The sequence below is a fragment of the Protobothrops mucrosquamatus genome, unplaced genomic scaffold (assembly GCF_001527695.2).
Source record: "Protobothrops mucrosquamatus isolate PMUCROS unplaced genomic scaffold, P.Mucros_1.0 scaffold3156, whole genome shotgun sequence".
Taxonomy (NCBI): Eukaryota; Metazoa; Chordata; class Lepidosauria; order Squamata; family Viperidae; genus Protobothrops; species Protobothrops mucrosquamatus.
Window position 1 is genome coordinate 13,046 of NW_015389156.1, and position 13,141 is coordinate 26,186.

General features: G+C 36.4%; 1 protein-coding gene across 1 annotated transcript in view; it reads left to right on the top strand.

The window, feature by feature from the left end:
- GAS6 (growth arrest specific 6) overlaps positions 1–13,141 on the top strand; it is a 50,059-nt gene that overhangs the window by 2,060 nt on the left and 34,858 nt on the right. The window contains exons 3-4 of the mRNA XM_015826502.1: positions 9,576–9,600; positions 11,876–11,938. Coding sequence (XP_015681988.1) covers positions 9,576–9,600; positions 11,876–11,938 — 88 coding nt within the window. The remainder of the gene's footprint in view (positions 1–9,575; positions 9,601–11,875; positions 11,939–13,141) is intronic.

Consider the following 13,141-nt stretch of genomic DNA (forward strand, 5'->3'; position numbering starts at 1 on the left):
AACACAGCTGGTAATATTTGGTTTTAATTCGGCTTTTATCGGGGTTTATTTTTTGTATTTCTGTATTTTTGTATTTTGCATTTTTTGTATTGTGTGTATATTATTTGTTTTTAATATGCTGTGAACCGCCCTGAGTCCTATGGGAGAAGGGCGGTATACAAATTAAATTATCTATCTATCTATCTATCTATCTATCTAAATCTACAGCTGTTTTGTGCTAGAAGTCTTGGTAGCATAAAAGTAATTATAAATAATTTTAAATTAAATAAAATAAAACATTTCATTTTATGTATTCTAGTTTTCTGATGCTTGCAACTTTGGGATGTACTATTCTGAAAAGACTCTTTTATAAACAAAGATTATCTGGTATTAGTTTAGGGAATAAATGTTTTGAGAGAAAGACAGGCCAGTTATTTTTGTACAGGGCTGTCTGTATTCATGTTAATGATTTGAATGGGGTGGACAGGTTGAGAGTTATGTAGGTCAAAAGTACTGAGAATGACAGGGGCTTGGCTTTTTTTTCCTCTTAGAAGAGTTAATTTTATATATTTAAGGAAATACATGTCTTAACATATTCCCTGATTATGATTCACAGCATAGTGTACCCTTTTATCAGCATAGCAAATAGTTGCAAAGTAGTAGCAAATTTTGGTTTGTGATATCTCTTTTAAACTTTTGGCTTTTAGCCTCAGATAAAGTCAAGGATGTTTGGGAAGAACAAAAATGAACAAGTTGTTCTCTCCAATTCTCTATCGTTTAAAGCTTATAAATGGCAAACAGCATTCCATATTCAGGTTGTATTTATACTGATATATTCTCACAGATGTTCTCATAAATTATTATTACTCCTTTTAAATATTAATATTAAATGTATTCACATTTAATCAATATAAGCTTTGCTGAAATGATTTCTTACCAGTGGAGAAGTTCCCCCAAAGTGAAAAAGATAATCCAAGGTCACCAGAGGGTTATATATAAAGTTTTAGTAAAACTTTTTCTTTTAATCCAAAAATGAGCCTGCCGAAAAAGTATGTGACTAGATTGTGTTGCTCCACTGCAGATAGGGAAGAAATGTTTTATATTGTGCAGTGTCATTTATCTAAAGTGTTACTATGGAATGTTTGACTTTTCTGTGACAGTTTTTTTTAAATAAATGCTGTTTTATATTTGTGCTCTTAATTTCCTCCAGTTTTGAAAAATCTCTGTGAAGTTGTGTAATGGAGTGGGGGAGAAAAGTGATGGTTTTCTGAGGAAGAAGAAAGGGTGGTGGCAGGCTGAGATAAACGATCTTTCAAATATGGTGATCATGTGGTGATGTAGCATACCTGAAGCAATAGTGATTTTGTCTAACGTAAACAGATCTCTGTTTGCATAATGGGGTTTCCCTTTGTTCTCCATCTCTTCCTACCCTGCATTATATGTTATCTAGCCAAAAGAGATTAGCAATAGACAGGTTTTATACATAAATCTATAGACCAATAATACTACTCACCTAAAAAGGATATTGGAATTCCATGTAATTATCGCAACACTAACCTTGCCGAGTATAGTACTAGATAGGAACTGTCCTTGGAAGGTCACAAAAAATATCAACATAAAACTGGTGGAAATATCCTGGGATTTATTTCCAGTATCTGGAGATATGTTGCGTCTGAACTTGGACATTTCATTCATCATTTGAATTTTAGTAGCTATATTCATAGCAGAAAGATCTATTAAAAACAGTAATAAAACTCTATTGCTAGTCTTCTATCAGTAAAATTTATTTTTTTAAGTTGTTATTTTTTTAAAATAATGTGAAATATGGTGCCCTAGACATCAAGAATATTGCTGAGATGTTTGCAGTATAAGCACTGCGATACCTGAGCAGGCATGGTTATTTCATTTCTCTCAGCTAATCGGGTTTGTGAATGATTTTCAAATGTGGTTTAACAAAGAGATGACCAATACAATAATTCCTACGATCTCCTGGGAACCTTCTTTAGTTTCCCCAGGGTCCAACTGATTATCATTACCATATGGTCAAAAAAAAAAAAAAAGAGATCACACATGCTGCCATTAATGGAATGAATTTAAACTGGCCATTGATAACAGTAGGAGGAATCTAATGATCTGCATTAGATTGCTGGAAGATGGAAAAAGATGAGGAGGTATAATGTGAATATAAATTGTTATGTGTTCATTTGTGACTTCGACCTTGCAACATAAATTTATTTATTCCTGCAAGAAGCTGAACTAATTCTGTTTGACTGGGCTTATCTTAGTATTCCCAGGATCTCATTTGGGGTTTAAATTAATATGTAGAAATATATAAGAAATAACAAAAAAACTTGGATTACTTGTGATTCTAACATTGGTCCAAGTTTTTGGTAGTTATGGAGGATTCCAGAGAGATTAGTTAATAATATTGGAATTATAGCTGAGTAACATCTGCAGGTCTGTTCCTCACTCTTGTTTTATAGCACTTAAATATTCTTATTTTAAAGCAGAAATGGCATTTTAAAATACTCTCTCTATAAATATGTAGTTTTGTCTATGCTTGATCAAAATGTAGAATTTTAGCTTTTACCTTATCATACAAACAGTATGTACAGGGGTTGAAGAATTTATATTTGCTGTGTGATTGTACAAAAGAGATTTGTTTGTGACTTTAAAATTCTGATGAGAATTTTGAAAAGCTATGACATATGTATTACAAGTCTGTATATGCCATGTTGTATAAATGTACAAAGCAGGTGTACCCAGCAAATATTAGGGTTCAGGCCACTGAGAAATTTTAAGAGATCACTAGACAACCTGTGACCCATTGGATCATTCTTCTTTACACATATAAAAGAGAGCCCTGGTGAAGCCTCTTCCTCCCTCCCTCCCCCCCACGCAGGCATCCAAGTTGCTCCCTCAGTTTTCCCTCACTGGCCACCATGTTAAGAGATTTCAAATTTTGGGCTCAGTTCCAAAGCTGCTGGTTGATGCATTGCAGAAGTTAGAGGGAGGTGGGAAAGAGGGTGGGGTTTTCCATTTTCCTCTTCCCTTCTGCCAAGCAACCCATGGTTTCTAGGAAGTATGGTCAGAAGACCTGGTGGTGAAGCAGCCACAACTTTGCCAAATTTCAATTCCACAGGAGTCAGATTTTGGGTCCATTCTGTAAGTTAGCCATTTAAGGTATGTTGATTCAACAATTGTTGCTCTCTGATGCACCATTTTGCCCAGTTAAAAATTTCAAAGTATCAAGAATTTTAATAGTGTATAGATTTTGATGTGACAAAAATAATTTTTTTCTGTCACTTGATACAGAACTTTTAGAGAGCTTTGAGAAGGAACAAGAAAATATTTGATGCAATACTGAACACTGAGAAGGAACAAGAAAATATTTGATGCAATACTGAACAAATAGCTCATAATTCAAAGTTCTATATTTAGAACTGTCATTTTAAAAGTGCTGAGTAACCTTCTTGTATTATTCAGCATGTACAGTAAATTTATATGAATGCTGAGTTAATTTATATAAGGTTCATGTCCATCCTCATACTGGATGGCTTTTGGACCAGTCATGATCGCTCAGTGCAGCCTGCCTTACTGGGGGGTTGTTCAGAAACAGGAGGGAATGCTATGTATTTTATATATATTTTTTTGCTCCTGGTGGGAATGTGGAATGTAGAACTAAGAAGTATAATTTTGAGGAGTTTTGGTTGCGACTTATCTTGCTATGATTAATGATGCTGTCTTTCTGGCACAGATTCAAGAGTGTTTTAATTGGCATTATTTTATATGCTTTGATCCTGCAGAGAAACTAGTTAGGTAAAAGGCTCTAAAGAAAATGTAGCAAGAAATAATGCTAAAACAAAGACTGACTTTAAAAACATGATACCCCAGTCAAGGTCTACATAAGGAGTGAGACAGGAGAAAGAAAAGTTAAGTTAATAAGAGATGTGCCTGTAAAAATGCAAATGCTTGAATTTCAGATATTGGTTCATTTTAAATAAGAGACCAATTTGGCTACAGCTTCTACACCATGTAATGTTCCCTAGATGTGATTTTGTGTGTGTGTGTGTGTGCGCGCGCACACACACCTTTGAGTCAGTGTTGACTCCTGGTGACTGCCTGGACTAGTCCCTGCAATTTTCTTGACAAGATTTTTGGGAGTGGTTTGTCATTGCCTCCTTCGGGAAAGTGATTGGCCCAGGGTAACCTAGCTGGCTTTGGACCTAAGGCAGGAACAGAACTCACCGACTTCTGGTTTTTAGCCCAGTGCCTTAACCGTTATAGCAAACTGCTTATCTTACATGCTAATAGCTAGGGAAAATTACAAAATAGAACAACATATGTCAGCTACCAAAGATGTCTTTTAATAAATTTCTCACACTAAATTTATAACTTTTAAAGATATTAAAACAACTGGATTTATGTGGGAAAACTATGTTATACAATCAGTTTTGGGAAATTATAGTCCATAAACTATAGGCGGGCCAAGTTCTGCTCTTGGAGAAGACATGTGCCAGTATCCATGTAAAATACACCAACGCATGCAAATCTCTATGTGCAGACATAACCTCCTCCTTCAGACATACAGTATATGCTGCTTTCAGATTTATAAGCATGTGCGCACGCAGGCACATCACCTCAATCCAAACATGGACACACAGCAATCTTTCCTGAGAGATGGGGGAAGTCTTCTCTTTCCCACTAAAACAGGTGTCAAACTGCCGGCCCGCGGACCGGATGCGTCATGCCAAAACCGCGCACACCCCATTGCTGGCAATGGGGAAAAAGTTGCAATACATCGCAACATGTCATGTGATGTGGCGAGTTTGACACCCATGCACTAAAAATACTATTGTATTCTCCTACTTCTCCATTGCCTTTTTTACTCCTGATTTTTATTATCTATCATTTCCCAACTTCTTTTAGCTACATATTTGCCCCCATATTGTCATCTTCTAAGACCCAATGTCATTGCAACATCCTTGGATGCTTTTCTAGCTTTGTTTATCTGTAAGAGTGTGAACATCTCAGCCAATATAAGCTTACTTGTTGACAGCATTTCAACAAGTAAGTATTCCAGCATTTCCTGGAATACCCATGTAATTGTGGGTGTGGCATTGCTACTTACTTTTCTCTGAAGGATCGTGTTGAGGGGAATGTGTGTTGCCTGAGTTCTTTTTGTGTACAGAAATTGCAATTAGCAAAGACTTCCTTAGAAGTAGCCCTTCCTGTGATATCTGCAGGGAAGGAAGAATAGGATTTACCAGGAGGAATAGAGATTGTTAGGCTGCTTATGTATGTGCCAGTGCTATAGAAATGTAATGTAAGTAGTATTTCTATGTGTGATTTTGCAAAAAGAATATATATATAAAAGAAAGGGGGGCATATCTACTGTGGAACATTGGGGAAAACTCTAGACTCTAGTCTTGATGTTACAGTCTGCTATTTACTAATTTATAAAAAATTATGATTCTTTCTTATCCAGTCCATCCCCTGTTTATAGATCCCCAAGATAATGGATGCATGTATATTTCTTCCATCCTTGCAATTTTTTTAAAATTTATAATTGTTGATGAAGACTATTTTTTGGTTTGGATTGGAAGGCAAAAAAGTGCTTTGGTAGCGTCTGTGTAGCACCTACAGAGTAGATGCAGTGTAATGCGTTGGCTGCCAAAGTCGCTTTGGAAAGTGAGATGGATGGCATCTAGATTTAACAAAAAATAAATTGGTCCGTGACTGTAACTTGAAAAATGTAATTGTGATTTGTTAACTTTGTTCAGAAGTCTTAGAATCCATTAGGACCTCTTAAACTGGCCACTGTACTGTATCAGTTTAATCTATTATCAGAAAGCTTGTGTATTTGGCATTGGCGGTACAATGTTGTTGATTATTTTTTTCTTGCACAGATGTCTATTATTAGTAAGAACAGACTAGATTAAAATGTGTTTTTTGCTTAGCATAGTATGTGTGGCTCTGAAAATGAAAAATCTGCCTATGAAATGAAGATAATAGTTATCTATTATGACTCAGTAGTTGTTCCATCCTACCAAACACAGCTGGATCATGAGTGAGGGTAGAAATGTCTTGGTTATAAAGCTGAATGTGATATGAACATAAATATTATTATAAACCTAGGTCAGGTGAAGCTAGAAACAAAATTGACTTTTCAATCTGATCTTGGAGGAACAGTTTGCTTGATAGTACATGCTGAAGTTCAGCAGTTCTTTCCCTGTGTTTAAGTCATTATTTTAGAATTCTTGCCATGTATTTTATTTGTGAGCCACTTAATGCTCAAAATCCAGCAATCTCAATTAATCAAAAAGAAGTTTCTAGTGTAGACTGGTCTTGACAACTTAGTTAGGAATACTTCCTTGACATAAGCAACAAATCCTAAGCTTCCTTCTACAAATCTGATTTGAAAAAAAAACTACAAGTAATCCTCACTTAATAACCATTCGTTCAGCAACCATTTAAAATTGTGAAGGCACTACATGAATGGTAGATATGACCAGTTATATCCACTGCAGCACTCCCACAGTCATGTGATCAAAAATGGGTACTTGGCAACCAGACTGCATTTATGACCACAACATGTACTTCAACTTCTGCATCTGCCTATCTCCCTGCCCCGCCCCATCTCTGCCCTTTTGGCCATCCTGCATTTTGCTGCTGCTGCTACTGCTTACCCCTGCTGACCTTCACCATCTTCTTCCTCCTGTTTCCCACCCTTGATCCAGGCGCTGGGCAAGGGCACGGCCCCAGGATTAATGCGTTGAGCATGACAGGGTGGCAGGGATTCATTTGCCAAAGGGAACTTGCCAGGCCTGGCCAGAGAGGGGGCAGCAGGACTGAGGCGATGGAGAAGACAGGGTGAAGGTGGCGCTGTTGGCAGTGTGCAATGGCCGACAAAGGCCTCGTGACTTAGAATGCTACTTAGAAATAGCATTCGAGGATGTCTAGGTAGCCAACCATGTAATTTTAAAAGAGAGACTCAAGACTCAAACTCTTTTTCAATGTATAATTCTTTGCTTGTTTTAGATAAATGGAATTATTTAGAAAACAAAAACTTAATTTAAGCATTTATAATTTCATTACTTTGTACAGGTAATCCTTGACTTACAACTGTTCATTTAGTGACAATTCAAACTTACAACGACACTGAAAAAAGTGACTTGTGACCATTTTTCACACTTACAACCATTGCAGCATCCCCATGGTCACGTTATCAAAATTCAGACAACCAGCTCATATGACGGTTGCAATGTCCCGAAGTCATGTGATCACCTTTTGTAACTTTCTGAGAAGCAAAGTCAATGGAAAATCCAGATTCACTTAACAACTATATTGCTAGCTTAACAACTGCAGTGATTGACTTAACAACTGGGGCAAGAAAGGTCACAAAATGGAGCAAAATTCACTTTACAAATGTCTCACTTAACAACCAAAATTTGGGGTTAAATTGTCATGTCGAGAACTATCTATAATAGGAATTACATGTTAGAAAAAAAAGTGAATTTATAGATACATAATATTTTGATAATCACTTGTGTTAGACTATATTTTCCATGACTTCCATCCAAATGGCCATTTGAAATGAGATTTATGTAAGTTCTAATGCAAAATATCTGGAAAACACCTTTATGAAATATATGCTTTGGGGCACATAGATTAGATCATGAACATAAATTATTGTCTGTGCATATACTTCTACTTTTATTAATTTTATTTATCTAAATTGAAATTATAGCCTATCTTCTTATATTAGAATTTAACTCCTGCCCTTTTTATTTGTGCTTAAAATCTATGGAGGCTGTTTGTAATTGAAAAAAAAAACATTTATAATAAGTTATAAATTTTTGCACATAACTTCCAATTTGCCTTCAGAGATTGGCTACCTTTCTGGTGCTCAGGGCAGCTCTAACCTATAAATAAACTACATAATATTTATGTTTTGGGGAAATGACAGTGCGTTCAGAAACTTAAAATGGAAAATGCACTTTCAAAATCTTTGGAAACTAAATAATAAGCTTTATTATTTGTGATCTTGCTTGATTTGATATTTATAAATGTTGTTGGGTTGGTTGGAGAACACTTAATTTAAAAATGAACATAGGATTAAATTAAATCCGCCCTCCCTCCAACTTCTGATTTGTTTTCAAGTATTCGGCCAAAATAATGGATAATCTTGTAATGTTAAATGTTAGCACTTCTGTTTCATGCCAGTAAGTACTTGGTTCTGTTTGTGTAAACCAAACAGAAACATTAATGCATTGACCTTCTGAAGCTTGAGTAAGTGGAAATATATAAGCAGAAAAAGCCTGTTTCTATTTCCAAGTCTTTTTCTTCTTTTTCTGCCAAACTAAATAAGATCTGTTTTGATGTGTAAAAAATTTATACCTACAAATAAAGTTCTTTGGAAATGATTAAATGGACTGAAGGAAAAGAAGTAATCAGATATATTAAATACCATAATGTATGCATGTGCAGAATATCCATTCTATCTTGATTTTTTTCTTTGAGGATACTGTTGCATCAACTGGTAGTTGTCCTGTGTACCACTATATTCTTCATACCACAATTGCCTATCTATCATCAATTCCTTACCCTCATACTGTCTACTCTCATTTACAGTGTAGCATCTATTTGGCATGACACCCATGACACGGTGTTAAGTATTGCAATAGTAATCCAGTCATATGCAGGTTCACATCGGGAAAGTCATTATGTGCTGTTGTTTTTATTGCGAGTGTAATCCTCTATCTTTTTAATTTCCAAAACAGAGAAATAAAGTACAAGTTGGGTTTTGAATTTATGAGAACTTTGTTCCATGATCAGTTTTACATTCCTTAAAGGCATGGGCATTTCATCTTTTTTGCTTATTTGGTCTGTTATTTGGAATCATTACTCACTATAAGGTGCACTACTTTTAGCACCATCTTCTTTCCTGGGATGTATTCTGGGAGCTGTTATTGACATTAATAACAGTCTTCAGTGGAATCATTATTTGCCCAAAAGTTTGAACTAAGAATTATAAACGCATATTTTAAGGAAGAACTCAACTGTCCTAGTGATGATAACATATGCTGACTTAAGGGTTTATAATTTTGCTTAAAAACTGAAACTTTCCTTTCTTTTCCTATAACTAAGGGGATTGTTCCAGATTTTGCAGCTGGAGAATTTAACGTCAAATAGCAGAACGAGAAACTGAATCTGACTACTCACTTCCTTCCTCTAATATTGCTGTTGTCACCAATATGTTTTTGAAACTGCAGTGGATCACTCATAACCTCTGTTTTCAAGCGGGCAGCTCAAGTTTCGTTAATCAGCAGATTTACTGATGAGTAAGCAGTATAAACTTGGATGTTTACTCATGAGTATTCAGCCATTAATCTTCAGTAGTGTGACTCAGGGTTCTATAAAAGAAAAAAATGCTTTGTTTAATGGTAATGGGATCAATAGGATGAGCAAATACCAAACAACATATTCAAATTGTATTGCTCCATTATTAAACTGTTAGCCTTTATTTTAATCTTAATGTTATTTTAGATTAAATGTGTCTTTTGAATAAATATGTGCTTTTGTTTCTCTCACAGGATTATTTTTACCCGAAATATTTGGGTGAGTTGCAGTTATACTCTATTTATGTATGCTAGTGTTGTTTTGCTTTCAGGCATAATCTGTATGCATATTAATCTGCCATAGAGATCAGCTCTTACATGATCTTTAGCAATGACCCAGGCAGCATTCCCCTTCTTTAAAAAAAATAAAGAAATCTTGTAAAATTGTCATATTTCATGCAATTTCAATGACTTTTTAAATTGTGTTTACTTGGATCCTCATAAAACATATAGCATCATGGTATCCTAGACACTCCCTGATTTTCTAAGAATCACTTGAAATCTTGAAAATTATCAAAACACACTATTTGATTAGTCACTTCCATAGTTTGGTTATTTTTAAAAATTCCTTCAAACATATTCCATAATTTTTCACAGATACCCTGGTGCGTGTAGCATTGTTGACCCTTGTATTCTCCAACAATCTTGATTTTCTTATTATAAAACCAAGCAAGTGCATTCCATATATTCAGAAAGAAAGCAATTTTATTTGGATATAATCCTAACCATTAACTATAATTCAAATACCTATGTCTTAAAACAGGAGTGTCAAACTCAAAATGTCACGTGACGTGTTGCAGCGTATCGTGACTTTTTTTTTGCCATTGCTGGCAATGGGTGGGCGCGGTTTCACTATGATGCATCCGGCCCGCGGGCTGGCAGTTGACACCCATGTCTTATACTAGAATGGTTACTTGTAACTCTTCTTTATCTCTATATAGTACATCTTAAGTGTTCCTGTCTTGCTCAATCCTTTTTTAACTCGACATAAAGCATGTTTGTTTGTTTAGTTAGAAAATTTATAACTCATTCACAATGACTCCCAGTGGCTTATGAAATAAATAAATAAATAAATAAATAAATAAATAAATGAAACATTCCTGAAAGGGAATTTTTGTAAGTGCTTGCTTAGTAGAATGCTTACTATGCTGAAAATTTGGAGTGGGGCAGAAGGGAAAAGGTATAATTCATACATTATTTTCATAGAAATATGAAATAAATATTTCATTACAGTGAAGCCACTTTTTAACATACTTACTTAGCAAAGGTGTTGATAGTAAATTTTATGCCTACATATTTTTCATATCCTAATCAAATTTATTAAAATAGGAATATATAGTCTGAATAATTTCTTAGGTTTCGTGGAGACATATCTGATCTTTACAAATCTGTTTTTTTAATTTTATGAAACTATTTAAGATGAATAAAATATTCAGTTTTGATTATATGGCTCTTCCAAGTGAATTCCTAGTTTTGCTTTTCCTGAGCTGGACAACTCTTTAAAAACCAAGTATGCAACATCTGATAAAAGAATAATATGTCGGGGAAATCAGTGCCGGGGAAATCAGAAGATTCAGGCAGTTCAAATGAATATAATGATTTATTGCAAGCTTAAGTTCTCTACAAAAATCTGAACTACTAATGGTCAAGGGAAATGAGCAGGAATAAGAAGGAATTCAAATGGGCTGGACTGAGATCTCTTGCGGGCGTGCAGGGACTTATGACTTATGACCAGTGGTGGGATTCAAATATGTGAACAACCAGTTCTCTGTGTGAATGCTGCTTCCGGAAGTCCATTCTGGGCCTGGGCAACAAAAAATTAGCTACCGGTTCTGCTGAACTGGTGCAAACTGGCTGAATCCCACCACTGCTTATGACGCATTTGATCCCTCCCTCAGGCTCTGCCTGGTAATCTCCTACATCAGTGGTTCTCAACCTTTTTAATGTGACCCCAACCGGTCATAAGTCGAGGACTAAACCGGTCGTAAGTCGAGGACTAAACCAGTCGTAAGTCGAGGACTACCCAACCGGTTGTAAGTCAAGGACTTTCCCTGCCCGGGAGCGCCGCACATGCGTGGTTCCGCCCCCTGCGCCGGCCGAGGCATAGTTGGCAAGCGGCAGAGGCAGAGCAGGCTGACCACCAGCTGGCCCACCCCAAGGGAGGTAAGGCACCTGCCGGAAAAGGGGGAAAAATGGCGGGCAAAAAAAATGGCGGACAAAAAAAATAGCGGACAGCCTTGCTTGGCGACCCCCATGAAATGGTCGATCGACCCCAAATGGGGTCCCGACCCACAGGTTGAGAACCAGTGTCCTACATAATATTAGAAAATAGAAGAATTATATTCTAAAATAAAAGTATATTTTAGATGTATAGGTATATTTATACAAATATGAATAATTCAGTAGAAAAGCAAACATGCTGAGTATAGAATGGGGGATTAGAAATCAGTCCATTTTGGCATATGGCTTAATAATACTTTTTGCATTTTCTTTAGACTGTATTCGGGACTATGGATCACCAGCTGCAAGAAGTCCAAGTTTCAATACATGTGTACATAGTAAGCATTTTTCATCTTTCTATCTTTTAGGCATTTGTAAGATCTCTGTGGGTCTAGCATGGATTTGCTCCAGCCCACTTTTAATAATTTATAGTATCTGTTCTTCCTGCCATTTTTCCTGTCAGAGTTTTCACTTAGGAGAGTTTGTACATGATGCTAAATAGTGGACGAATTGTACAAGAATATGCCAGAGTGAATCTTTTAACCCCTATTTTTCCCATTTTCTTTCCCTCAGTGGTACCTATTACATGCGTACACAATGCTAAACTGTGATTTTGCTAGAATTTCAAAAACAAAAGTAAAATATAAATGTAAACAAATAACATTGTGGCTTACCCCCGATTTTAAGTTGAGCATTGCATTTCAGAGGCACTGGATGCTCTATTTTATTAAGCTTAATATACTGTATTTCAGTGTTCGATATAAACTATGAACTATTATTTTCTTAATCATGGTTTGCAGTTGGATGTTACAAAAGACTATAGCAGTGGTGGCGAACCTATGGCACAGGTGCCAGAGGCGGCACTCAGAGCCCTCTCTGTGGGCACACGCGCTGTTGCCCCAGTCCTAGGCCTTCAGCTGGGTTTTATAAAACCTTTTCACTTTAGGCCTCTGCCGCCGTGTGCAAAAAAAAAAAAAAAAAGGTTCAATCAGTCAATTTCAACTTCTCACGGGGAAAAAAAGATCTTGCAAAGTTGGAATTGATTGATTGAACTTTTTAGCCCCACCCAGTCTGCCATTACCACCGCAGCCACGCCCAACCAATGGGCCACACCCAGCCAATGGACCACACCCACCCGGCACTCGACGATGCATAAATGGGTTTTGGGTTGCAGTTTGGGCACTCAGACTCTAAAAGGTTCGCCATCACTGGACTATAGCTTAGATCAGGGCTTTTCAACCTTTTCACCAATTGTACCACTTTTAGGATATGGCAGTATTTGAGTACCACCTAGCAAGGTGTCAAAAACTTGACCCCCCAAAAAACCTGTTCAAAGTTGCAATTGCACTGAAATGACTTATGACCATTTTTCACACTTATGACCATTGCAGCATCCCCAGGGTCATGTGATTTATATTTGGATGCTTGGCAACTGATTCATATTTATGATGGTCACAGTGTCCCAGGGTCATGTGATCACCTTTTGCAACCTTTTGACAAGCAAAGTCAATGGCAGGGCTGCTGGTGGCCAAGTGCTAAGG